The sequence below is a fragment of the Cervus elaphus genome, chromosome 2 (assembly GCF_910594005.1).
Source record: "Cervus elaphus chromosome 2, mCerEla1.1, whole genome shotgun sequence".
Lineage (NCBI taxonomy): Eukaryota > Metazoa > Chordata > Mammalia > Artiodactyla > Cervidae > Cervus > Cervus elaphus.
Window position 1 is genome coordinate 9,825,547 of NC_057816.1, and position 26,425 is coordinate 9,851,971.

At 50.5% G+C, this 26,425-nt stretch overlaps 2 protein-coding genes, 1 long non-coding RNA gene and 1 other non-coding gene across 6 annotated transcripts; 2 read left to right on the forward strand and 2 right to left on the reverse strand.

Moving 5' to 3' along the window:
• Positions 1-816: 816 nt before the first annotated feature.
• On the forward strand, positions 817-10,633 carry TUT1 (terminal uridylyl transferase 1, U6 snRNA-specific). 2 transcript variants are annotated; one of them, XM_043871749.1, is made up of 9 exons: positions 817-1,048; positions 2,498-2,688; positions 5,660-5,975; positions 6,134-6,234; positions 7,093-7,562; positions 8,438-8,547; positions 8,693-8,803; positions 8,978-9,070; positions 9,443-10,633. In XM_043871749.1, the coding sequence occupies exons 1-9, from the start codon at positions 967-969 to the stop codon at positions 10,588-10,590; spliced, it is 2,622 nt and encodes an 873-aa protein (XP_043727684.1). In that variant the 5' UTR covers positions 817-966; the 3' UTR covers positions 10,591-10,633. The 2 variants fall into 2 exon arrangements, with proteins under 2 accessions (XP_043727684.1, XP_043727694.1); XM_043871759.1 differs by lacking the exon at positions 2,498-2,688 and having other exon boundaries at positions 922-1,048.
• Positions 6,741-6,813, reverse strand: TRNAG-UCC. The gene has a single exon. It is a non-coding gene; the product is annotated as a tRNA-Gly (tRNA).
• A 902-nt stretch (positions 10,634-11,535) lies between the features above and the next one.
• EEF1G (eukaryotic translation elongation factor 1 gamma) lies at positions 11,536-21,001 on the forward strand. The gene is made up of 10 exons (XM_043871772.1): positions 11,536-11,687; positions 12,771-12,929; positions 13,595-13,658; positions 13,815-13,957; positions 14,456-14,599; positions 17,089-17,218; positions 17,423-17,636; positions 20,157-20,329; positions 20,417-20,541; positions 20,764-21,001. Exons 1-10 carry the CDS (start codon positions 11,676-11,678, stop codon positions 20,920-20,922), a joined length of 1,323 nt encoding a protein of 440 aa, XP_043727707.1. The 5' UTR covers positions 11,536-11,675; the 3' UTR covers positions 20,923-21,001.
• Positions 20,856-26,134, reverse strand: LOC122673850. Of its 2 annotated transcripts, none has more exons than XR_006334846.1 (2): positions 26,054-26,134; positions 20,856-21,187 (listed from the first exon to the last, which is right to left on the reverse strand). It is a non-coding gene; the product is annotated as an uncharacterized LOC122673850 (long non-coding RNA). The 2 variants fall into 2 exon arrangements; XR_006334845.1 differs by having other exon boundaries at positions 20,856-21,191.
• Between the last annotated feature and the right edge of the window lie 291 nt (positions 26,135-26,425).

Genomic DNA, 26,425 nt, shown 5'->3' on the forward strand with positions numbered 1-26,425 from the left:
TCAGGTCCGCTGCTCTTTCCACAACCCGATGCTGTGGGTTGATCAACACAGCAAGAGCTGCTTAGCCCAGCTGATAGGCCCCTCTATCTCATGGTCCCTGTCCCTGGGGCCTCTTCAGCTCCCTTGCTCTCTCCCTGGTCTAAGCCAGCACCTCTGGTGTCGGTAAGAATGACCACTACAACGGTCTGCGGCGGAATCAGCACCCTCCAATGTTTTTACGCAGTTGCCATCACAGCAGTTTTCGCTGCATGCCTTTAAATGGGCGGGAGGCTCTGGCGTCTGGTGAATATTCCACGCAGACCGCTATCGAAGAAGAAAGGCCATCTGGCTGTGGGCCCGTGGAGTTCTAAAGGTGCGTGGGGGGGAAGAGCTCCTCAATCAGGGCTAGGAAGCGGGCGCAGACCACCATTCTGGGAAAGGACCAAAGGCAGAGGGAAAAGGGTAAGAGTCCTCAGGAGGTTTGGAGACTAGGAACAGACCGGGCTTCGTGAAGGACCCGCCTTTATCCACCAGGTAAATACGGGTTGAGGATACAGCCCCATAGGTCTCTACTGCCCCTCAAAGGAGGGCACAGCATGCCCTAAGTCATCTAGCAAGGAAACGGCCGACTGTCAAGCAGGAGGCACGGCAAGAAACCCGGCTCAGGCCTCGTGGCTGCTTTGTGAATATTCATGATCTTGGGGCCAATCAACGTCTCAACCGCTCAGAGCACACCAATTGGCTTACCGCATGCAGATAAGCATCGTGGACAGTTTTCCATAAACTGGTAGAGACCTAACTCCGGCAAGAAACGGAACACTGAGCCGAAAGAGCTCGGTTTTAGCAGGAGCGTACTGCGCGATTGGCCGACGGTACGTCACTTCCTATTGGACCGGCGGAAGTTGCTTCCGAGAGCGTTGCCGTTTGTAGGAGGGAGTTCCGGTCGTGGCTGAGGTGGTTGCATTTTGTTAGTACCAGAGAGTCACGATGGCTGCAGTGGATTCAGATATCGAGCCGCTGCCTCGTGGGGGTTTCCGCTGCTGCCTCTGCCACATCACTACAGCCAACCGTAAGCGGTGGCTACTCGGGGGGTGGGGCGGTTTCGTCTTTGGGTTCTAGCGAAGATTAGGGTTACAGGTCAGAGTTCTTGCCAAGTCTGTTGGTAGGGTCTCACCTCCGTTTTCTCTCCGCCATCCGGAGGGATTACAAAGTGGGGAGAGTCCCAGCACCTTACACCCCAGCGTCCCCGTATCTGAAATCTCCACGATGGAAATTTCGTTATTTTATTCCCTCTTTAACTGTCAGGTATTGGACATCCAGCTCTAGAGCGGGGAGAGGGAATTTAAAGAGGTGAAGCAGCTCACAATCTAGAGATGGAGATAATTTTCAATACCCTCTGTTTGAAAAGCTGCAGGATCACAGAGAAGGTAGTAGGGAAAGAAGCCCTACAAGAGGAGCCCCCCAAAGGCAGAGATGTGAAGTAGTGTGGTATGCATATTAGGAACGTGGGTTTGGAAAAGGAGACCACGTCCTTTTATGACAGTGCAAGAGGCCCAGTGAAACCTCAGCTTCCACTTCTGAAGTCTGGAATCATAATCTCACCTAAACATGATCTTTCATTTTTCTTTTTCATTGTGAACGAGAAATGCCCTACCACTGTCCAGTAGGGCAAGCCAGAAATCCAGGATAGTCTTCTCTGGCCCCACATAACACTTGGTAATGTCAGACAGCTGACTCAAAGGGAAATAGAAAATTAAAAAATCAGCTATGTTTCCCCACATTCAACATGTCCCAGACTTGGGCCATGTGCTATGTGTGAATAGTATCTATATGGTAGGAAGTATTAATATCTCCATTTCATACCTGAGGAGACATGAATAGCGAGGCTAAGTTACTTGCCCAAGATTTCATATAGCTTGACAGAGCTGGGATTTGTTTCTTGGTAGTGTGACTTATGATTCTGCCCTTGGAATCTCTGTATTATACTCAGAAATGATAAGTGGGAGATAGTGCAGGGTCCTGATTCATTTAGTTCATCTATGTATTGAAGTCAGGAGGAGAAGGGGATGACAGAAGATGAGATGGTTGGATGGCATTACTGACTCGATGAACATGAGGTTGGGCAAGCTCCAGGAGTTGGTGATGAACAGGGAAGCCTGGTGTGCTGCAGTCCATGGTGTTGCAAAGAGTTGGACACGACTGAGCAACTGAACTGAACTGATATATGACCTGGATAAGTTATCTGTTAGTTTCTTTACCATGTGCAGGTGTTGCTCTATCTTGCACTTACAGGTGGTTTAAGAAATACTTGTGTACAACCAGTTCTCCTGGGGACCACTTAGAATGCACTGTACAGACAGATGGACAAGAGAGGAAGCTGAAAGGAGCCAGGACTTTGTTATTCAAAAGTCACAGTTTCAATGGCTTGGAAGAATCAGTAGGATCTCGGTATGCAGAGAACAAAGTAGGTGCACTGAAGCGCAACTCAGATGCTTTGGTCTCACGCTTGTCTCTGCAGGACCCAGCCTGGATGCCCATCTGGGGGGCCGGAAGCACCGGCACCTGGAAGAACTACGAGCTACTCGAAAGGCCCAGGGGCTTCGAAGCGTGTTTGTCAGTGGCTTTCCCCGGGATGTGGGTTCTGCTCAGCTCTCCGAGTACTTCCAGGCATTTGGACCTGTGGCCAGTGTCGTCATGGACAAGGACAAGGTAGAGTGAATGACTCAGGGTAAAGAACGAGTCACGTGTGCTGCACACCAAGAGAAACGAGGGCGAGAAACCAACAGTCTCTTTTCACGACTTCCTAATGTGACTTGCCCGCAGTGGGCACCCCAGTGCTTGGACTAGTCTAGCTTTGTGTCTCTCACCCTCGCCCCTGGGATTTTATCAGTTTGTCAGAGTTAGTCATTGGGGAACGTGGTCATTTATTTCTTCCATCAGTCTTTCACTTGCCAAATATTTGTTAATTGCTAATTTTGCACTAGGCTCCCCTCTCAGGGAACTAAGATCCTGCAAGCCATGTGGCACTGCCAAAAAAAAAAAAAAAATCTTGGGCAAGTTACTTAACCTTGCTATTCATGTCTCCTCAGATATAAAATGGAAATAATAATAGTACCTGGGGCTTCCCTGGTAGCTCAGAGGGTAAAGCGTCTGCCTACAAAGCGGGAGACCCGGGTTCGATCCCTGGGTCGGTAAGATCCCCTGGAGAAGGAAATGGCAACCCACTCCAGTATTCCTGCCTGGAAAATCCCATGGACTGAGGATCCTGGTAGGCTACAGTCCATGGGGTCACAGAGTCAGACACGACTGAGCGACTTCACTTCAACAGTACCTACCGGGCATGCATGCTCAGTTGCCTCAGTCATGTCTGACTCTGTGACCCTGTGGACTGTAGCCTGCCAAACTCCTCTGTCTGTGGGATTCTCCAGGCAAGAGTAGTGGAGTGGGTTACCATGCTTTCCTCCAGGGGATCATCCCAACTCAGGGATCGGACCCTCATCTCCTGCGTCTTCTGCATTGGAGGTAGATTCTTTACTGCTGAGCCACCAGGGAAGCCTTAGTACCTACCACATAGATATTCATATATAGCACTTGGCTGAGAGTCTGGTACGTAGTGAATGTGGGAAAACTTAGCTGATTTTTTAAAAAACTTTATTTTTGGCTAAGCTAGGTCTTCGTTGGTGTACATGGCTTTCTCTTAGTTTTGGTGAGTGGGGGCTACTCTTCATTGCAGTGCACGGGCTTCTCATTGCAGTGGCTTCTCTTCTTACGGAGCAGAGGCTATAGGTGCGTGGGCTTCAGTAGTTGCAGCACACGGCTTCGATAGTTGTGGCACACAGACTTAGTTGCTCCATGGCATGTGAAATCTTCCCAGACCAATGCATATCCCCTGCATTGGCAGGTGGATCTTTACCATTGAGCCACCAGGGAAGCCTTTTAGGGTGTTCTATATATAAGGTCATGTCACCTGAAAACAGTGATAGTTTTGCTTCTCCTTCCTAATCTGATGCCCTTTATTTCTTTTTCTTGTCTAGTTGTTCTGACTGGGACTGTGCTAAATAAGAGTGGTGAGGATGAACATCCTTGTTCCTGATTTTAAAGGGATAGCTCTCAATTTTTTACTATTGAGTATGATGTTAACTGTGGGTTTGTCATATATGACTTTTAGTATGTTGAGGTACATTCCTTCTATGCCTGTTTTATTGAACTTTTATCATAAATGAATGCTGAATCTTGTCACATGCTTTCTCCTGGATCTATTGAGATGATCATATTTTTATCCTTCAGTTTGTTAAAGTATGTGTCATGTTGATTGATTCATGGATGTTAAACCATCTCTTCATCCCTGAAATAAATCCCACTTGATTGTGGTGTATGATCCTTTTAATGTATTATTGTATTGGATTTATTAATACTTTGTTGAGGATTTTTGCATCTGTGTTCCCCAGAGATAATGGCCTGTAGTTTTCTTTTTTTGTATTGTCTCTGTCTGGTTCTGATATTGGTGACATTGACCATGTAAAAATAAGTTAGGAAGTGTTTTCTCCTCTTCAATTTTTTGGAGTAGTTTGAGATCCTAGACTTCTGTTTTTTTGGAAACTTTTTGATTACTGTTTTAGTCTCCTTACTAATGATCAGTCTATTCACATTTTCCATTTCTTCCTGATTCAGTCTGGGAAGGTTGTGTGATTCTAAGAATTTGTCCCTTTCTCCGGGTTGTCTAGGTTGTTGGTGTATGGGTGTTCATGTTCATAGTATTCTCTTACCTTTTGTATTTCTGTGGCATCCACTGTTACTTCTCTTCTTTCTTTTCTGATTTTATTTATTAGAGCCTTTTCTCTTTTTCTCTTAGTGAGTCTAGCTAAAGTTTTGTCACAGTACCACAGTCTTAATTACTATAGAGGGCTCCTTTTTATAAGCAGAATGAGGTTCTATCTTTACCACTGAAGAGAATATAATAGAATATGGACATGGGAACTTCCGTGGTGGTCCAGTCGCTAAGACTGTGCTCCCAATGCAGGGGGCTTGGGTTTAATCCCTGGTCAGGAAACTAGATCCTACATGCCACAACTAAGACCCAGTGCAGCCAAAAAAATAAATTAATTAAAAAAGAATATGGACTTAAAAAAAAAACAAAAAACAGGGTTTATGTGTTTATGGTTACACCTAACACAGTGATCATTACATGGATTCTTAAAAGAATCTAGTTAAAGCAGGAAAAGTTAGGGGGTGAGTTTAGTGTAACCAGTGAAATGTTACTGGGATGTTACTGGGATGAAATGTTATTGGGATGACTGGGGTTTGATGAAATAAGTAAAGTGAAGTTTTTCAGAGGCAGGCTTGGGTAAGAATAAAATGCGTGCAATTTGAGTGAGAGAGAGAATTGCTTTTCTAAATATGTTCTCCACTGGGAATTCCCTGGTCCTCCAGTGGTTTGAACTCTGCACTTTCACTGCTGAGGGCAAGGGTTCAGTCATTGGTTGGGGAATTAAGATTACATAAGCCTTATGTCACAGCTAAAAAATAAATAAATATGTTCCCTGATGTTATGGAAACAGGAAGCAAATATTTCCAATTTATAGAGTGGTCCCCATTTTGAAGATTCTCACCTACTGTTAGACCGTGTGTTTGGATTCTTGGTTCCAGAACTGTCATCATTGTCCCTGTTGTGGTTTGACAGGGAGTGTTTGCCATCGTGGAGATGGGGGACCTGGGTGCCCGGGAAGCTGTTTTGTCACAGCCCCAGCACAGCCTGGGAGGACATCGCCTGAGGGTCCGGCCACGGGAGCAGAAAGAGTTCCAGAGCCCAGCCTCCAGGTCCCCCAAAAGAGTGGCCCCCGACAGTCACCAGCTGATCAAAGCACTCGCTGAGGCCCCGGACGTGGAAGCACAAATGGTGAAGCTCGTGGGGCTGAGGGAGCTCTCTGAGGCTGAGCGGCAGCTTCGGAGCCTCGTGGTGGCCCTGATGCAGGAGGTCTTCTCAGAGTTCTTCCCTGGTGAGTCACCGCCCTGCTGTGTCTGAGCCCTCTGTCCCCAGCCTCCCTCAGCTAGTGGTGTTCACTTGCTTGCTTTTCCATCTTTGTGCCACGTTATGTTCTTCCACCACTTACTCCATGCAGTGTCTCTTGACCTTTATTCTCTTCTCGGCACCCAGGCTGTGTGGTCCATCCTTTTGGCTCCTCCATAAACAGCTTTGACGTCCATGGCTGTGATCTTGACCTCTTCCTGGATCTGGGGGACTTGGACGAGCCCCAGGTATGTGACCGTGGAGGCAGCTGTGAAGAGTCAGTGGAAATGGTCATGTGACGCTGGGCGAGCCCTTGACCTCTCATGCCTTAGTTCCTTGTCTGTAAAATGGGGATAATAGGACCTGCCTGAAAGGGTTATTATGATTGGAGAAACGTGGATGTGATTGGATAGGATAAAATGAACCGACATGGAATAGGTGACATTTGTAACAGGGAAAAAAAATTTCAAAATGGCACATGTCATATCTTACTGGAAGAGATATATCTATGAAATGATATACAATAGTGGATTATGTTTTTGCTTATCTGTGTTTTGTAACATCTAATGTACAGGTTCTGCCTTGGGAGTAGGAAAGGGTTATTATTTTTTAAATAGACTATTTTTTAGAACTGTTTTAGAGTCATAGCAAAATTGAGCAGAAAATACAGAATTCCCATATATCTCTCCCCTGCCAAAGGTGTGTTTTGCTTTTTTTTTTTTTTTACTGTACCATGCAACTTGCAAGATCTTAACTCCCTGACCAGGAATCAAACCTATGCCCCCTGCAGTGGAAGTGCAGAGTCCTAACCACTGGACCACCAGGGAATTCCTCCTTTAGTCTTATTCAACCTAAAACAGTTCCTCTACCTTTTTTTGCTTTTCCTGACAGTATTATTTTTGTAAAATGTAGACTGTTTATTTTATGGCATTAAAAGGTTAATTTTAAAAAAGGCTTGTAAGGATTAAAAGAGTTACTACTTTTATAAAGCCTTTAGAATAGGGCCTGGCCTATAATAAGTTTTAATAGATATATCTTAGAGATGGAATGTTCCCCAGTTAGGGGGCAGCAGGAGAGACAGTTACCCAGCCCATTTCTATCCACAGCCAGCCCCAAAGGCTCCAGAATCTCCCTCCTTGGACTCGGCCCTGGCATCCCCACTGGATCCTCAAGCCCTGGCCTGCACCCCAGCCTCCCCTCCAGACTCACAGCCTCCAGCTTCTCCTCAAGACTCGGAAGCCCTGGACTTTGAAGCCCCTTCGTCCTCACTGGCACCCCGGACTCCAGACTCTGCTTTGGCCTCTGAGACTCTTGCCTCTCCCCAGTCCCTGCCTCCAGCCTCGCCACTGCAGGAGGACCAGGGAGAGGGGGACCTGGGGAAGGCTGTGGAACTGGCAGAGGCCCTGAAGAGGGAGAAAGCAGAAGGGGGAGCCATGCTGGAGCTGGTGGGATCCATCCTTCGGGGCTGTGTTCCTGGAGTGTACCGAGTCCAAACCGTGCCCTCTGCGCGGCGCCCTGTGGTCAAGTTCTGCCATCGGCCATCAGGTCTCCATGGTGACGTCTCCCTCAGTAACCGGTACCTTTGAGGTGGTGGGGGAAGGCCAGCTGGCACTCTGGGGAGGGGAGGGGGGGCGCCCTGCACCAGCTGAGCCTTGAGGTTGTCCTAACTTAGTCCTGTCTCTCTTTCTGACACTCATCTCATGTCTGGCTTTCATTTCAATGTTTGGAAAGTATGTTTCTTGGGATACTGATTTTAAGGATTTAGGGAAGAGTTCCATGGTTGAGTAAGTTTGGGAAATGCTAAGTTAATGCAGGCAAGTTTCTCCCTTCCCTCCTCTCCCACTTGCTCTTTCCTTCTCTCTCCCTTCCTGTCTTTGTTTCTTTGCATAGTAAATGTTCTGATCAGTCTTATAATAATATGCTCTGTGACTCTCCAAGACATTTATAGGATGTAGTGTTTCCCAAACACATTTGATGTGTTGCATTTTGTTTTTTTTTAAGAAGCAACATTCGCTTTTTAAAAAAATTATTATTTATTTTCGGCTGCACTGGGTCTTCATTGCTTGCAAGGGGTTTCTCAGGTTGGGGTGAGCGGGAGCTACTTTGTTGTGGTTTGTGGGCTTTTCTTGTTGCAGAGCACAAGCTCTAGGCGTGAGGGCTTCAGTAGCTGTGACAACCGGGCTTCAGTGCACCGAAGCACGTGGATCTTCCCAGACCAGGGATTCAACCCAGGTCCTCTGCATTGGCAGGCGGATTCTTACCCACTGTGCCACTAGGGATGACCCATTTGATGTTCTTTTGTACACACTCTCTCCAGACCATGTCAGAGAAAACACCTCGGGAAACCCTCTTTTGGCCTTATTCCCGCTGGCCACCATTACACAGTCTGGAGTGAGAGCTGGGGGGTGACAGGCTCCTGAGCCCCGACACCCCGTCTGCCCTCTGTCTTAGGCTGGCCCTGCACAACTCCCGCTTCCTGAGTCTCTGCTCTGAGCTGGATGGGCGAGTACGGCCGCTTGTGTACACTCTGCGCTGCTGGGCTCAGGGTCAAGGGCTGTCAGGTGAGAATGAATCACGACAGTGGGGGCTGCGTTGGTGTCGGGGCAGAGGCAGGGATTCACGGGGAGAAGGAAGCGGGCTTGAGAAAACTGCCAAGGAGGGGGTCAGAACTGCCTCTGATCTAACGAGAATTAATTATTTATGCAGGGAGTGGCCCACTTCTCAATAACTACGCCCTGACCTTGCTCGTGATCTATTTCCTTCAGACCAGGGACCCTCCTGTGTTGCCCACTGTGTCCCAGCTCACCCAGAAAGCAGGTACAGCAGCCTGGCCTTCCCCCGCCCTGTCTCCTGAGCTTCATCCCTCTTCTTCATCTTAGACATACTGAGCTTCCTGGGAATGAGATCTCTCCTGTCACTACCATCTCCACCCCCAAACCCCCACCCATCTTCCTGCTTTCAGGCTGACCTTCAACTTTTTTACTTTCATAGGTGAGGGTGAACAGGTGGAGGTTGATGGCTGGGACTGTAGTTTCTCCAGAGATGCCTCGAGGCTGGAGCCCAGCACCAATAAGGAGCCTCTGAGTGAGTCTGGGGAGCCTGGGAGGGGACTAACAAGTGGTATTAATGACACAGATACTGGCACACAGCAGCCTTGTGGGTTAGTTAATATCGTTATTGCCACTTTACAGATGAAGCAACTGTGCCTTGGAGTAATGAAGTGGCTTGCCCAAGGTTATGTTGCTAGCAGGGGGAAGGGGCGGTATCTGGGGGGCACTGTGGGGAGAGAGGTCTGACCTCTTGTTTACTGGGATCAGAGGAGCCTGGCTCTGGCACTCCTCTGGGCCACTTGGGAGGGAAAAGGCAAGTCCAAATCAGGGAATGGCTGTGGCGCAAGGCTGATCTCAGGTCTGGCCTCTAAGGGACCCCTCTTCCCTGCTCTTCCTCTTTCTCCAGGTTCCCTGCTGGCCCAGTTCTTCTCCTGTGTCTCTTGTTGGGATCTTCGTGGCTCCCTGCTGTCCCTCCGGGAGGGTCAGGCACTACCTGTGGCAGAGGGCCTGCCCTCTAATCTCTCAGAGGGCCTGCGCCTCGGCCCCATGAATCTCCAGGACCCCTTTGACCTAAGTCACAATGTGGCAGCCAACGTGACCAGCCGGGTGGCTGGGAGGCTACAGAACTGTTGCCGAGCGGCAGCCAATTACTGTCGAAGCCTCCAGTACCAACGGCGGTCGTCCCGGGGTCGGGACTGGGGGCTGCTTCCCCTTCTGCAACCCAGCTCCCCCAGCTCCATGCTCTCTGCGACACCTATCCCCTTACCCCCTGCTTCCTTCACCCAGCTCACTGCTGCGCTGGCCCAGGTGTTAAGGGAAGCCTTAGGGTGCCATATAGAACAGGGAACCAAGAGACTGTGGTCAGAGGGAGGTGGCCCTGGGGAGCCCCCCCAGGGAGGGACAAGCAAAAGAGCAAAACTAGATGGACAGAAGAAAAGCTGTGAGGAGGGGTCAGAGGAGCAGCAGGGATGTGCAGGGGAGCATGGTGAAGATGGTGTGGAAGAGATGGTCATAGAGGTTGGAGAGTCAGGGCAGGACTGGGCAATGCAGAGCCCTGGGCAGCCGGGGGAGCTGCCCCTGACGACAGGAAAGCATCTAGCCACCAGAGAAGAGGGGCAGTCAGGCACCGAGGCGCTGGCCGAGCAGGGGCCCAGAGGACCTGAGGCAGCCTGCAAAGGGTCTCAGGCTGAGGCCGAGAAGCGAGTGTCACTCTCAGTGAGCTGGCGCTGCGCCTTGTGGCACCGTGTGTGGCAGGGGCGGCGGCGTGCCCGGAGACGCCTGCAGCAACAAATCAAGGAAGGAGGTGGAGCTGGTGCTGGCTCTGGAGCAGAGTGGCTGGCAACTGAGGCTCGGGTCACCCGGGAGCTGCGGGGACTGAGCAGTACTGAACAGAGGCCAGAGGCCGAGCCACTCCTGACCTTCGTGGCGTCCGCCTCCCAGGCTGGCCAGAGTCTCACTGTGACCCCACTCCAGGATTCTCAAGGCCTATTCCCTGATCTCCATCATTTCTTACAGGTTTTCCTCCCTCAAGCACTTCGAAACCTGCTTAAGTGAAGATGGGGACCCTGAAAGGCAATAAAGCTGCTAGTTTAATGAACACTAGTTTCCTCTGTTTCCACCTGGTGATAATACTCCTTCCCCACTAAATGCTTAGTGCAGCCTCAGAGGTACCTCGTCTTGTCACCCTAAAATAGGTCTCCCACGCTGTTTCCTTTCATGCCCAGGGCGAGTGATTGGCACCTGGACCCTCTTAGTACTGAGTTCTGGAAAGATGGAGTGCTGGGTGGGTGGCTTGAGCTGCACCTGGGAAGAACCAAGTTTCCTTTCTCATTTACATTACTGCCCAGATTATGAATGGTGATGGGGCTTGAAATTTGGGTTCAGGGTTCTAAATCCATTCTCTTCATATTGGGTAAAAAATGTTCAGATCTGAGCACGGGTAAAGGGCATGCCCTCAGTTGAACTGTCAGCCCCTCCAGGGTGACAGGACTTGTCTGTGTTCTCCCTCAGTCCCTCCCCCGTTGCGGGTCCCCGGAAGAGTGCCTCTTCTCTCAGTAACAGCATCTCTGTTTAATGGAAAAGGCCTCACTTTTACGGGGGGTTTCAGACCTGGGCTTGGGTTAGATGTACAGTCTCTCCTCTAGAAAGTTGGAACAAAAGGAGCGTGGGACCCCGCCACCTCCACGCGGTTGCCACCCCAATGAGTGTCACACGACCATGATGTTGTGGGTCTGGCACGACCTCCACCAAATCACCGCGGGACAGGCGACCCGGAGGGAAACGCCTCTGGTGTCCCGCGAGATGCCGAGCTGGCAGCTCTGCCACGTAGCTGCAGAGAGGCGGCTTTCCAGCCAGGACTCAGCGTCTCCGCGCGGTCTACCTCCACGTCCGGACTCGGATTGGCCATCCCCCACTGCGCAGGCGCGAGTTTTTTCCGCGCTGGCCAGCTGGCCCCACCCACTTCTTTTTCCATTCAGCTGCTGCGGGATACCGAACTGTCGTGCGTAAGCCTTCTATGCCGTCCTCGCTTTCCGGCTGCTGTTTCTCCACGGCTCTCCCCTTCCCCCCTCCCTTCTCTCCCTGACGACTTACTTTGCGGCAGCGCGGAGAACCCCACCCCCTTTCTCTGCGGAATCACCATGGCGGCTGGGGTAAGTTTGCCGGCTCTGGCGATACAGGTCATCCTATCCGACGCCATCCTCTGCCTGAGCTGGCTCAGCCGGGGTCAGAGGGGTTCTGCAGCTGAGTCAGGAACTGACCCGGGGTTTAGAGATCGTACTGTTCGAGAGTAGGGCCTCCAGGCCCCAGAGGGGAACTGAGGCTGGGGTTCTGGGAGGCCGAAGAGGTGGAAGGGTCTGGGGTAGAGGAGAAAAGGGATGCCAGATTCTGGCAGTCTGGAGCTTGATAAAGCAGTTCGGGTTCATTGCCGCCTCGAGACGTGGGATCCGGGCAGGTTGGCAAAACTTTTGCGACCGTTTTGTGGGGCAACAGGAGGGACGGCGAAGAGGAGGGTCTTTATGGGCAGGTACGGCTGGCCACGGTTAAGGGTGGTCCGCCGGGGAGGTTTTGGGAGCGAGAAGAGTCTCCGGACAGGGAAGTCAGGCCAATTGGACCTCTCTGGCCAGGTTAATAGAAGGGGAGAAGGCAACCCGGAGAACTCACTGCGGGACAGGAGAGATGGAATGCGTGACAAGAAATGAAAGGGTTTTTAGAGAGACCGAGTTGATTTAAGATGCCATTCGGTTCCCGTGGCTATTCGGAGGGGGCTCGGAAATGTCTTGGTCGATGTGTGAGTCTTGGAAACAAGGGTGATACTTCTGAAGGGTGAGCGGCTCAGCAGTAGAGTAGTCAGGCACTCGGGAACCACGAATGAATGAACAAGGGCTCTGGGAAGGGAGGGCTGTGTATTTGTTGGCAGATGGAGTTTGAGGGACCTAGAAGTTCTGTATTTCTTGAAAATATATTTGAGGGGAAGAGAATGCTTCTAGAGACGTCCTTAGAGAAGGTCAAATCTGTCAACAAGCTTTATTTAGCAGTCGGTGTGTGGTTCTGTCCTCGGTATTTCAGGGGACTCTGGTTACACTTGACAGCAGACACGGAAGAACTAACTTGGTTCACCAGAGGGAGTGAGGTGAAACGGATTGAGATTACTCAGGGAAGTCATTCCCCGGAAACCTTTAGGACTGGGACCTTTCTAGTCATTAATGTTTTTGTTCCGCATCTTTTCCCCACAGACCCTGTACACGTACCCTGAAAACTGGAGGGCCTTCAAGGCCCTCATTGCCGCTCAGTACAGCGGGGCTCAGGTCCGCGTGCTCTCCGCACCACCCCACTTCCATTTTGGCCAAACCAACCGCACCCCCGAATTTCTCCGTAAATTTCCTGCTGGCAAGGTGAGTAGGGAAGTGGAAGAGGGGCCTTTGGTCCTGAGAACCCAAGGAGAACTGAGAAGCCATCACTCTGAAAATGGCTTCCGTCTTTAAATGGGATCTTTTCATGTTATTTTTTTCCCCTACACTTAAAAAAACTTTTATTTTGAGCTAATGGTGATTGTTGTTAAAAATAGTACAGAATTCTTCAGTGATTTCCTGTAAAACTCACAAGCTTCTTTGAGGCAGACTGAATGAATTTTGACTGATTTCAGTGCAAATATCAATAGGTCAGATATATGCTGTGAATGAAATTCTTGCCCCAAGAGGCTTACGGAGGTAGATGAATAATCATTAAGTCAAGTCCAGTGGGGCAGTACGTGGTAATACTCTGGATAATATAGACTGCAGTAGAGGACTTGGTTTCTTGCCTTTTGCTTATTTGATTGAGGAATTACGTACAAATATCTAATAATATCTAAATTTGGGGGGTTTCTTAATGTGAGTTCACATTGTAGGGGATAGCAAGTTAGTCATGTAGTTTTGGTTCTTGAGTTTCAGATAGTATTAAGAGTTGGATTAGCAAGGGATATCAGCCTTATATAAAAACTATTTGAAACAGTTGAGCCTCCTGGACTTGACTAGTGAGAAACTGCTGTGTATTTTACTTTTGACTGTTTTGTCACCAGGTTCCAGCCTTTGAGGGTGACGATGGATTCTGTGTGTTCGAGAGCAACGCCATTGCCTACTATGGTAATCTGCAGTGACTGTGGGAGTGGGAGGGTCTGGAGGTGGTGAGGCGTAGGGGAGGATGGGGGAGCTGGAGTGGACAAGGAGAGGAATTTCCAGGCACCTGGACTGGTCTTGGCATAACCCCAGAGTTCTGACCTTCATGTTCTGCCTCTGCAGTGAGCAACGAGGAGCTGCGGGGAAGTACTCCCGAGGCAGCAGCGCAGGTGGTGCAGTGGGTGAGCTTTGCTGATAGCGACATAGTGCCACCAGCCAGCACCTGGGTGTTCCCTACCCTGGGCATCATGCACCACAACAAGCAGGTGAGCCTTGGAGCTTGGGGGAGACCACGGGCCGGGGTGGCATCAGCTCCTGAGCATCCGGGAGGAAGGAATAGGAAGGGCGATGCCAAGAACACCTAAATAGCAAATACCTAATCTTTGGGATGTAAGCTGGGAGTGCTGGGAAGCGCTGGGCTCTTGATGGTATCTGGACTCTTTTTCTAACAGACCCAGTGCAGGTGGGAGGTCTGAGTGGACAGACCAGAGATTTCTGCTGTAAAAAGATTGTATCAGATGGTAAGGGAGTATAGTTAGACCAGATGACCTCTAAGGTGACTTCTAAAATTCAAAGATGTGTGACTGTGATTAGTACAGTTTGAAATGAAGCCACACTGCACCCTGAAGAAATTTAACTTTGAGGGCTTCATTTGCAGTGAGCCAGGACTTAGTGGAATAGCTATCTTGGTTCTGTTATTGGGGGAGAAGGGCAGGGACAGGGCTTGCTACCCACTGCTGAGTCTGATCATTTTAAATCAATAGGCCACAGAGAATGCAAAGGAGGAGGTGAGGCGAATTCTGGGGCTGCTGGATGCTCACTTGAAGACGAGGACTTTTCTGGTGGGCGAACGCGTGACGCTGGCTGACATCACAGTTGTCTGCACCCTGTTGTGGCTTTATAAACAGGTGAAATTTATAAAGAATCGGGTTGGCAGGGGGTAGGTGAAGGTTAGAAACAAAGTGACAATGACAAGTCTGCCAGGTTGCCTGTATTTTGCTGATGTGAGAGGGTCTGAGGTGACAGCTAGTCCTTTTTTTTAAAGTATTTATTTGTTTATTTATCTAATTGTGCTACGTGTTAGCTGGGTATGCAGGATCTTTGTTGTTGTTAATAGCTGTGCTGGGTCTTCATTGCTTCCTTGGCTTTTCTCTAGTTGCGATGAGCAGGGGCTCCTCTGCGTCACGGTGTGCAGGCCTCTCATTGCAGTGACTTCTCTTGTTGCAGAGCACAGGCTCTGGGTGTGGGCTTTAGTAGTTGTAGCTCCAGGCTCTAGAATAGTTGTAGCACAAAGGTATAGTTGTTCTGTGACATGTGGGCTCTTCCTGGATCAGGGCTCGAACCCTTGTGCCCTGCATTGGCAGGTGGATTCTTTACCCCTGAGCCACCAGGGAAGCCCCAACAGCTAGTCTTAATTGAGGACCACTGTTACTGGAAAAGTGGGCTTGCCTCTTGAGGGGCGTTGAGCAGGACAAAGAAGGGTTTATTACTACTTGTAGCAGGTAAGGAAAACACCAGGTGTCTATCCTAACAGCAAAATTGGAGAAGTTTCAAGCTAAGGTGAAGGAAATGGCCACCCACCCAAATATTCTTGCCTGGGAAATCCCATGGACAGAGGAGTCTGGTGAGCTATAGTCCATAGGGTCAAACGTGACTGAGCACGCACGCACACACATACTCATGAAGGGGCTTGGATGGCTAATGGTTTGCACCTTAATTGAAGTCACAAGGGTCAAAAAGTGCCAATATCATTGCCCCTTTGGTTCCAGTTGAACTGGTAGTTGAGGGCTTTAGGCTAGTCTTTATCGTTGAAACAAGATTGGGAGTCTTTACTACTGATAAAATATCTTTGCTGTTGTTACTTCTCTTTCTTTAATCTTTTGTTCCTGTGATCTTTTATTCCTTTGATGGTTGATGGTTTAGTTGCTAAGTTGTATCTGACTTTGGCAACCCCACAGACTGTAGCCCACCAGGCTCCTCTGCCCATGGGATTCTCCAGGCAAGAATTCTGGAGTGGGTTGCCACGCCCTCCTCCAGGATTATCTTCCTGACCCAGGGATTGAACTCCTGCATTGCAGGTGGATTCTTTGCCACTAAGCCACCAGGGAAGCCCTTATGATCATTAATTACTATGACCTGTTCAAAGACAAGTATTACAGCCAGATTCAGATCACAGAATGGCTTGGGCCACAAATGACTGTTCTTATGTTGAGAAAGTCTTGCCTGGTTCTCCTTTAATGTGGACCCCCTAACCCTATCTTCTTACATTGCAACTGCTTCCCCTCCTGAGAAGTTCAGTACTCTTCTGTCGCCCTTAATTTCTGTTTGGCAGCTGTTATGTTTAGTTTGTTCCCATGTTTCTAGGGCAGCCTGTTTATGTTTAGTTGTGAAGACAGAGGTGGGGTTGCGGCTTCAGCATTAGGATCTTTGGAGGCAGAACTTGGAATAGTTCTTGGCTTCAGTACTCATTGGTTGTTGTGGGGGGCGGCTGTGGGAGGGGGCTGTGTATGTGAACTCCATTAGTCTTTTTCTCCTCATGGAATCTGTAAAACCAAAGTAGTAATAATCACCATTGAGGTTACTGGGTTAAAGAAGATGGATGGCACATTGCTGGTCCTAAACAGCAGTTCTTGAACCGATGATGGTCCAGAATAGTAACGTGATAACCGCAAAAAACAAGCACCTACTCTTGTCAGAGCCTGTGCCAAGGCCTAATGGGGACCATCTTAGTGAGTCTTTGCATGTTGTGTGGGCGAGAGAAATGTAACCCGCCAAGGGCATGTAGCTTGGAAGTTGTGGGGTAGGATTTGAGAACCAGCACTACAGAAGTGATGGTGATGTGGCCATGATAGGATTGTTTTCCCTCTGATCTTGGTAAATGGAAACAACGGTAAATGAATTTTTCATGAAGCTTAGTTTAAGGATTGTCTTTCTGAAAGGAAGTACTTTTTTTGCTGTCAAATATTTACTTTCTGAACTTTGATGATACGTGTATTTCTCACATATCATGCAGTTCATGTAGATAGTTTTTGTTATTCTTTTGGTAGAGGGAGTAGTTGGTAGCCCTCTGTTGGTCCCAGCCTTTTCAGTTTTACTGACTCATGAAATTGTAGGTATGAATAGCTTTGTAAAAGGAGTAAGGGATGATTTTAAGTATTCCTGCCAAGTCTGTGCATAGTGATTGGGCGGTGGGACCAGCATCCATTAAACCGAATTGGGCTGCTAGAGAGAGACCAGTAAGGTAGGTGGGCATAGCCCTCCTGGGAAAGCTGGTGTCTGGGGGCTGAAAAGGAGCTGAAGCTTTAGTGTAGACAGAAGCATGGGTTTCCTGCTCTGTCTCAGGCACATCAGGATGTTTCCCTCCACTGACTTCATGTCTGTTCTCGCACCCTGGCAGGTTCTGGAGCCTTCTTTCCGCCAGGCCTTCCCTAACACCAACCGCTGGTTCCTCACCTGCATTAACCAGCCCCAGTTCCGGGCTGTCTTGGGAGAGGTGAAACTCTGTGAGAAAATGGCCCAGTTTGATGGTAAGTCTGAGATTGGGGAACATGCAGGCAGGATCAGGGGACTGATTTGCTCAGTCTTAACCCCTTGATTTCCTGTCTGGGTTCATCTGGATCCCTTACTTGGCGCCCCCAGCAGTTTTCCTCCCATTACTGTGCTTGTACCTGGTTTGGGAGGGATGTGGAAAGAGGCTGGACGCTGACTTTTCTCCCTGTCTTTTGCACCAGCTAAAAAGTTTGCAGAGAGCCAGCCCAAAAAGGACACCCCACGGAAGGAGAAAGGTTCTCGAGAAGAGAAGCCGAAGCCCCAGGTGGAGCGGAAGGAGGGCAAAGAGGAGAAGAAGGCGGCCGCCCCAGCTCCTGAGGAGGAGCTGGATGAATGTGAGCAGGCGCTGGCTGCCGAGCCGAAGACCAAGGATCCCTTTGCCCATCTGCCCAAGAGGTATGGATGTTGGAGGGCTTGGGGCCCAGGATTTTAGGTTGTCCATACAAAACTGAGTTGCTTATCAACAACAGATGGGTGAATTTTCAAAAAGAAAGCAAGTTTCTAGTGCATCTGATATTTGAGAACATCAGAACTTCTTTCTGGCAAAGAAAACAGATGGGCCCAGAATTTGGTGTGGAGGTGACTTGCTGGTGACTTGTTTGGTCTTGGGTGCACTTGTCAAGGTTTGAGATGGCTAGGAACTGGTACATCGAGGGGTGCAGGAAGGACGAAGATGGAGAGGCGCCTTGCATCGGCTCTGCTGGGCTGGCTTTGCTGAGGCAGCAGACACCATATCAGTAGCCTTTGATTGTCTTTTTGCTGCACTGGCCTGTATCAAAATTGCTCACTAAGAGAAAGAATGATGACTATAGCTATATAGTGCTTGTCTGATTGTTTCCCAGACGAAGGGAGTTAAACCCCTCAAGGAGAAAGAGGCAGATGAGGTGGACAACTGTGTGGGGTTCTTGGAAGAAAGAATACAGTAGAGGGGAGATTTTTAGAATCATATCTTTCTTCAGCCACTGCTCTAAGTCACCGTATTAGAGTTTCAAGCAGTATGAGAAATGTCTTTCCTGTAGTCACATCACTTAGTTCTGTTTTCTGTTTTTCTTGCGCACTCACTCTGCCTTTCCCAAAGCCATCTGTCTTGTCACTAGTTGGTCCTTTGGGATGCAGGATTGTTTGACGTCCCCGTTTTGTAGTGGTTTGTATATAGGATGAAGGAGCACGCTGGTGGTGGGCATAAGAAGTATGTGCGGTTATAAGCGACAAACATGGGACTGGATAGTTGCCGCAAGAAACCGCTGCTTTCCAGTTTGGGGACCAACTTGGGCTGTAGCTGAGATTTCTTCCTACCAGGCACTTCATGCAAGAGGCTCCTAACAGCTGCTCTTTAAAGATGTGTTTCTGAACCTTTTAGCACAAGGTCAGGTCAGGAGCGAGCAGCATTTTTGGTATGTGATAACCAACCCAAACTGTATACACTATTGTAACATAGATACTGTTAATTATTAGCTGGAGACATTCACATATTTTGGGTCTGTACACTGGGCAGAAAGTAAATCCGGCAGTAAACATTAATCTTTAGTAAACTGCGCATTCTTTGTTACTGTTTTGGCATGTCTATTCATACATGTTGATTGCGTTACCATGGTGCTCTCCTGAGCTGCCCAGATGCTTTTCCCCAGGATTCTTAAGGGGATGTCTTTAGAGACGGACAGATAAGACTCAGATGAGTTCAGAGTTAACTTTAGCTTGTTTCAGGAGCTGTTTAGAGCCTGTGTTCAGTTTAGGGGGAGAAATGGACACATGGTCATGAATAATAAAGTTTATAAAGTTCAGACAGTTCAGGAAGAAGTGAAAGAAAACTCCCCAGCTCCACTTCTGAGGTGGTTGAGGCAGTAAAGCCCCTCAAATGAGGTCTCTGATGTGCATTTGGGAAGATCCTAGGGTTAAAAGACAGTTCTCGGCTATATTATAACAGTGAGCAAGTCACGCTGCTTAACCATATTTGTTTATAAAAGGAGGGATGGTAACAGTCTCTGACTCTAGGGTTTGACGACTTATTTATACTAATAATTGAACAAGTTAAACATTCAGTAGAAGGGTGTTTAAGAGATCTATGTCACGTTCATGCAGTAGAAAATCATTTAACCATTAAAACATTTGCAAAACATTCTCAATAACCAGGCGGTGAACAAATTGTGTAAGGCACAGAACTACATGCTGCGTCTTTGGAACACCACCAACGGGAGATACATTAAAATATTAACGCATCACAAGTGATCTTCAGTCAGCATCTATTTTTATAATTGAAAAAAACAAAACGGAAGCCCTGCTTACCACGGTGGGAGACACCTCTCCTATACTGATACTGGTGCTGGCATCCTTGGCGTCTGTCCCTGTGCTAGATTGCTTCAGAGACCACTGGGGTGTTTTCAGCACCTGAACTTGTTTCTGGGCAGAGTAACTAAAGGACGTGGGTGTAGGATTTGGCGTGGAGGCCCTTTGAAAACATTCATCTCTTACATTGCTGTCATATTATAGTGTGTGTAACCCGAAGAGGCCTGTGTGATGGGGGTGGGGCGGTGGGCAGCGACTTGGGTGAGTCAGGAACCAAGTGTGACTCTTGGAGAGGAGCCCTGGGAGGGGCCAGACGGGAAAAAAGAGTTCTTGCTGTGAGTCTCCACTAGGGGGCAGCAGCTCGCCACGCCTTTCTCGGGGCAGATGGTCCTGGGGCCCTCCTGGGCCCCACCCACCCCGGGCTTTGCATACCGTGTGCCTAGCTGCCCTGGGCCCCTCTCATACCCCTCAGCTCTCCTCCCTTGAGGAGATACACATCTGCCAGTCCAGTGACTTCCTGTAAAGCAGTAGGTTGGAGTGAAAACACCCTTAGCTTCTTTCAGCCTGGCGACATCTGTTGCCTCAGTAGGACCTTCCCCACCTTGACTTCCTTGCTTTATTCCCTCCGTGCAGTACCTTTGTGTTGGATGAATTTAAGCGCAAGTACTCCAACGAGGATACGCTCTCTGTGGCGCTGCCATACTTTTGGGATCACTTTGATAAGGATGGCTGGTCCCTGTGGTACTCTGAGTATCGCTTCCCTGAAGAGCTCACCCAGACCTTCATGAGCTGCAACCTCATCACTGGTGAGAGGATGGCTCTGGGGGGAGGAAGGGAGGCCACGGTAGTGGGCGATGTGATTTCAAAGCCTGAATGTTCTTCTTCCCCTTCAGGAATGTTCCAGCGATTGGACAAACTGAGGAAGAATGCCTTTGCCAGTGTCCTTCTCTTTGGAACCAACAATAGCAGCTCCATTTCTGGGGTCTGGGTCTTTCGAGGCCAGGAGCTTGCTTTTCCGGTAAGGAAGGTGCAGGGGAGGTGGGGCGAGGATTTGGGAAATGCACTCATGTTCCTGAGTCAGAGGGCGTCCTGGAGACTTCAAGGAATGTGTCCATGAAAGAGCAGTCATGTTCACAGGCGTCCTGGGCTCTGATGATGGGTGTCTGAGCTGGAAGTAACAGGTGTGGGACAGTGTCCGATAACCTGACCACATGCTTCTTACCTGACTTTTTCTCCCCAGCTGAGTCCAGATTGGCAGGTGGACTACGAGTCATACACATGGCGGAAACTGGATCCCAGCAGCGAGGAGACCCAGACTCTGGTTCGAGAATACTTTTGCTGGGAAGGGGCCTTCCAGCATGTGGGCAAAGCCTTCAATCAGGGCAAGATCTTCAAGTGAACACCTCTTGCCATCGCCCAGCCGCCTGCACCTGCCCTTCGGGGAGAATGGGGGTCATTAAAGGAAACTGAACATTGAACCCTTCCCTGTGCTGCCTCCTTTGTGGGTGATGGCTTCTTCAAAGGGGAGTAGATGTGTTGGAGCAGGGTTCTGTCCGTGCCTGCGGGACCTCCCTGCGCAGGAGAGAAGTCTTAAGAAGAGCAGAGAAGCCGCTCCTCAGTTTCTGTTCACTGCGTTGCTTCTCCCGTGATGACCGTCTTCTAGCCTAGCTGGGAAAGATTGGATGTAGTTAGGAGGTGGTGACATGGGGCTTTGTAACTACCTAGTTCCAGACCCTCCCCCGTGAGGGGGGAGACTACCTGCTGGTGGGGGGAGAGCGCAGCACACACAGCCACTTACCACGCCTCCCCGCCGCTGCCGGGTGGGGCCGCAGTCGTTCCCAAGAATCAGTTTTAACACTTCAGACCAGCAACAAGACGAGGCACAGACTCCTTGGAACAGATAACTGGCCTGTGGGCCCAACTTGGCAGCAGAGCGTCTCTGGGGTATCCCTACTTTCTCACAAGGAAGTGGGGTTCCAAGATTTTAGTAACTTGCCTGTGATCACACGTCTTAGGTGGTGGAGGCAGAATTTTGAGCCCAGTGGGTGTCCCTGGAGCCTGTACCATAAACACACCCTGCTGCTTCCTGGAATGTAGAGCAGTCATAAATGTCATTTAACAACCCTGCTCAGACCAGTGCTGGTTGTTTTTTTTTTCTCCTTTGAGCTTAATTTTTATTACACCCTTTTCAGAGATAAGTTGCCCTTCTCTGATGGTCTTTTCTGTGTTTTGTGAAGAGCATTATGGAGATTCTCCCTGTAAATTTAACAGCTCAGGTGAATTTGGAAACCTGGTTTGGTTCACATTTTGAGGCATATGCAGAAAGTCGTGAGTCTGGTCTCCAGGTTATAGGTAGCTGGTTATTTTTTTCCCCATCCCTTTTAGGCCAGGCACAAAGAAGGGGATTCTTGGCTAGGGAGGGGAACACAGTGATCTTTCCTGGTACAGGTGGGTACAGGCTGGTAGCTTTAAGGGGGTAGGACTAATTGAGCTAGGACCTTGACTGCAGTTGGGATTCTGTGAGTAGATGATTGGGAAGATTGCGATTTGGAATCCAGCTGGGTGAGGATGGGTTGATTCTTGCTCAGACTTTGCTCCCTGGCAGCTCTGTCTTGAGTTGGATCCAAATCTGCTACCTGTCTTGCTTCTGAATATTCTGGGCTCCTCTAGGATAGGATCTAAGAGTGCTAGGTGCAGGCCAGCGTGAGCCCTAGGCCTCACAGAACCTGTCAAACTCCCCTCCCGGATTCCATTTCCCTCCACATCCCCTGCTCCTTGTCTTGTGTAATCTTCCCGACCTTTCTGGTACCCTTTATCTTCCCAGGACCTTGGAGACTGAGGCAGGAGAAATCGAGCCGAGCAGGTAGGTTTGAAGGGGCTAGCCTGAGAGGCCCTGGGAAAGCGGCGGCGGTTCCGCTGGGTGGGCCGCAGCTCGGGCTGCGGCGGGCCTGGCAGCCCACGTGGACAGCGGAGTTCTGGCGTGGGGGGCCTGGACCGCCTCCCAGCCTCCCTCAGACTGCAGGAAGAGTGACTCATCCACACGTCCTGCCTCCAGCGCCTCTAACTCGGCGGTTTGGTGCCGAGGAGTACGGCCAGGTTGGAGGAGGAGGCCAGGCCTGCGCTTGGGGGAGGGCCAGGGCCCGCAAGCCGGAGGTGGGGTGGGAGGCCCGAAGGGAGGGGGTTGTGGCCTCTAGAAGGCTCGCTGTTGGCCTTCCAGGGGGAGGCGGGGTGAGACGTGACGGCCCCTACCCTGCAGGGGTGGGCTCGAAAGAGATGAACCGCAGGAGTTTCTGGCGGCAGATGTGGGGCGGGGTAAGGGGGAATACATCTGTAGCTGGTTCGGTCCCCACCCTGCCCCGGGGAGCCCTGAGTCACCGCATCGCCTTAGGCTGGGGACTCGGGCCCTACAGGATCCAGCTGGGCGCCCCCCACCCCCAACCTCGCCCTCCGCGCTGCAGCCCCGCCCCTTTCCCCTCCCCTCCCGGCGCGGGGCGTGGGTGCTCCCGGCCCGCCCGGCTCGCCACCCGCAGCCAGTGAGAGCTGGCGCGGTGGGGACGTCTCCCGTGGCAGAGTCACTTTCGCGATGTGCCGGAGGCTCGCGCGGGAGCTGGCATCCTCGCGCCTAGGGTGCGGCTCAGGCCGGCAGGCGCTGGGGTCGCGGGGTGGAAAAGGATTTGGGCGCTCTGAGTGGGTCGAGAGCTGAGGACAGGGCAGGGTCTTGGAGAAAAGGGATAGGATGGGGGAAAGAGGAGACTGTTTCATCCGTTTACTGGACAGATTCTCAGCGCCTCCAGAAAGAGAGGGTGAGAAACTGGAGAGGGGGCCCGGGCTCAAGAGGTGCCTTTGACTGCAGATAAAATCTTTACAGAGGCTAGAGTGTCAATGGGAGGCCGAGTCTTGGTTTAGCTTGTAGATAAACCAGTAGATACTGGTCAAAGCAGCTATTTATTTTAGCTTTGTTGGTGCTTCTGCTTAAGTCACTTATTAAAAAGTCAAAAGCCTTTAAAGTTCTTCCAAGAAAGACCTAGATTATCTTTTCCTCGTGTCCTGGTTGGAGCTGGAGCTGGACAGCTGCTGCTCACACTGGGTCGGGCCCATCCCACCAGCTGCCCACATGCCCCAAGTGTGCCAGTTCCCCTTTTGAAGGGTGGGGGAAGGGTCTAGAATGTTGAAGGGAGAGGCATGAAGTGCTTTGAAGACTCCACCCAGTCATTTCTGAAACTGATACCGTGGTTTTCATGGCAACCTTTCATGGCATGTCCTCAGAATGCAAACTTAACTTCCAAACATCAAAGGGGTTTTCCTGGGTGAGTGTGGCTTCCCTGGTTCACCCCATCAGTGGTACCTCCAGGACACTGGAACTTCCCCCACGTGATTTGATCAGTTCTCTGTATGTTAGAATGTCATTCTGGGGTATCCACTGTCTTTATTCTCTGCTTAATGCTGTGGAGCTAAAATACTGGCGCTCCAGAAAGGTTAGAGAGACTGTGCCACCTGCTCCTGTCTGTCTGCTCTGATCAGGCTGGCCTGGCTCCCAGAGGAGGCTGTGTTTTTACTCCAGTGGAATGACTGGGGTGTCCCAGGACCTCAGCACCCAAGGGATGGGTGGCGTGGCGGGTGATGGCGGTTGCTGGAGAGTAACCCTAAATTCACTTGACTCTCTTAGAAGAGGGAGAATGTCTTGGGCAGGTGGGGCTGGGTCAATGGCAAAAGTATCCTTCGTGATCCTGGATCTCTAGACGTTCCTGGATTTTTTTCATTCTTGTAGCCCCCTCTCCTGCTGTAACCACCCCCTTTTGTTTTCCTAATTTCCTCGGGATTCCGAAGACAGCCTGTTGACCTTACTTTGTTTTACACAATGGGCAGGCTTTGCACTGGGCCGGAGCTGGATGGTCATTCAGGGTTTGGGGCTATTTCTGATCAGATCTCCCGTGGAATGTGCCTCCCTCTACTTCCAGCTGCCCCCTCCCCTCCGCAGCAGGAACAGCTGTCATATGAGGGCCTCTCCCGCTGGCTCAGCCCTTTTGCAATCATCTGGCTGGCTCTGCCAGGATGGGGGTGGATAGTGAGGATGGGCAGAGCCAAGGGGTAAGCGAGGGGACATGGCAGGACAGGGGAGCCATTGGAGGGTAGGGAGGGCTATGGAGTGGAAGGCAGAGGGCTTGCCAAGGCCAGGCAGGAGGAGTGGGAGCCGGGTCAGGGAGGTTAGGGCACTCATCAAAGGGACTCGGGGGCCCACACTGGGATTGGAAGCTTTCTAGGTTGTAAGGGAGAGTTGGTCATAGCGGGACCTTGGCTGGTCATTCTCCACGGAGATCTGCATTTCCCTGACTCACAGGGGAGCACGGGCTGCCTTCCTGCCTGTCGCCCTCTGAGCGGGGACCTGAGTCACCGAATTGCCTGGGGTGTTGGCCGCCCTACAGTTGCCTTGCCGGTGTCTGTGCCCCGCCTACTCCTACTGTTAGGGCAGGGGTTAGCAAACACACCCCTTTTATCCCACTGTGTTCAATAGCAATTCCCCATCTCTTTGACTCAGTCTTACAGAATGTACCTCCGGGAGACCACAGCACGTAGTCCCTTTCTTTAACCCAGGAGGAAACTGGAGTCCAGAGAGGGGAAGTGACTTATCAGGGGTGCATGCTTCTCTTTCCACAGTTCTTGCAGCCGCTCAACTGAGTCACTTTTGCTCCCAAAAAAAAGAGCAGAAGGGTGCTCCCCCCCAAAAGTGGCGGACAAGCACGCTAGGTTTCGGAAGCCAGGAAGAGGGTGGTATCAGCCCGAGAAGGACAGCCCCGACCCGAGTAAGGCTCGTGGAAGTGGAGCAGGTCCTAGGGCAGGGTCAGCCCCAGCGATCCAAGTCCCTGGGGCGGCGGGCAGAGGGCACTGGGTGTAGCAGGGGCGGGACTTTGGGTGACAGGAACCTCAACTATGTGGTGACTCAGGCCCTGGGCAGCCTAGGCCCTTCCTTCCCCGCTCAGTCTGATCCCCTTAAACTGGACTTGGGAAGTGTGAGCAGAGGACAGAGAGAGAAGCCTGGGCTGGTCTCCCCTTCCCTGGGGAACTGGGGGGAAAGCAGAGGAATCTGGAAAGTGTGGGAGAAAGGCAGAGTCCAAAAAAGGGGCGAGGAGACTGGTGTTCCCCTCTCCCGGCGCCTCCCTCGCGCTCCCCGCTCCCTGCTGGGGAGGGGAGCTGGCTGGGGCGTTGGCTGCCCCGTTCATTCCAGCTCCCTCCCTCGGCTGCTGTTTACAAGTCCGTCCGCCCAGTCCCTAGCTCAGCTTTGGGCTTTTTTTTTTTTTTCTCTCTCCCTCCCTCCCTCCCTCGACAGCCTCATTCAGTCCTGTTTTGCCACTTCTTTCCCTTAATCCTGGGTCCCCATTTCCTGTTATCTTTTTGCTCCCCCAGCATCCTAGCCCCAACAGCGCAGGGCCATCTAGGAATCCAGTTGTCACCTTGCATCCTCCCGCCCCGCTCTCCGTGCTCCCTTTCCCGCCCCCTTCACTTGCCTGGACAGCATTTCTTTGCCTTCTTACCTCCCAGTCTCTCTACTCAGGGCCCTGGGTCTTGTCTCTTGTTCTCTAATCAGCTTTAACTTGGGTTCTGCTTGGGCCTGAAGATCTCAATTAGGACTGAGTGTAATGGGAGGGTTTCCGGTATCCCAGCTGTCAGATCTGAGCAATTCAGGAACTCCTTATTTGAACCCTGAGCTTTAAATACAGGCTGGGATTTGAATTGAGCTGGAGGAGGATGGGTTGACTCGGCTTCCTGTGTTGAGTTTGAGTTTGGAGTTTGAGAATTGCTTAGAAAATAATGTTTGGATCCCAGAATCACCCAATAAGCTTGCTGCTCCACTGGGGAAGATGATAGATTAAGAATCAAAAGTGAGAGACTTCCCGGGTGATCCA

Bases quoted from the DNA above. Each gene is read 5' to 3' on its own strand.
- EEF1G (XM_043871772.1), top strand. The intron at 14,600-17,088 runs GTGAAATTTATA...GCACCCTGGCAG, and splicing joins TGTTGTGGCTTTATAAACAG to GTTCTGGAGCCTTCTTTCCG. The intron at 20,542-20,763 runs GTAAGGAAGGTG...TTTTCTCCCCAG, and splicing joins GCCAGGAGCTTGCTTTTCCG to CTGAGTCCAGATTGGCAGGT.
- TUT1 (XM_043871749.1), top strand. From the start codon at position 967: ATGGCTGCAGTGGATTCAGATATCGAGCCGCTGCCTCGTGGGGGTTTC. The intron at 6,235-7,092 runs GTATGTGACCGT...TTCTATCCACAG, and splicing joins GGGACTTGGACGAGCCCCAG to CCAGCCCCAAAGGCTCCAGA. The intron at 7,563-8,437 runs GTACCTTTGAGG...CCTCTGTCTTAG, and splicing joins GACGTCTCCCTCAGTAACCG to GCTGGCCCTGCACAACTCCC.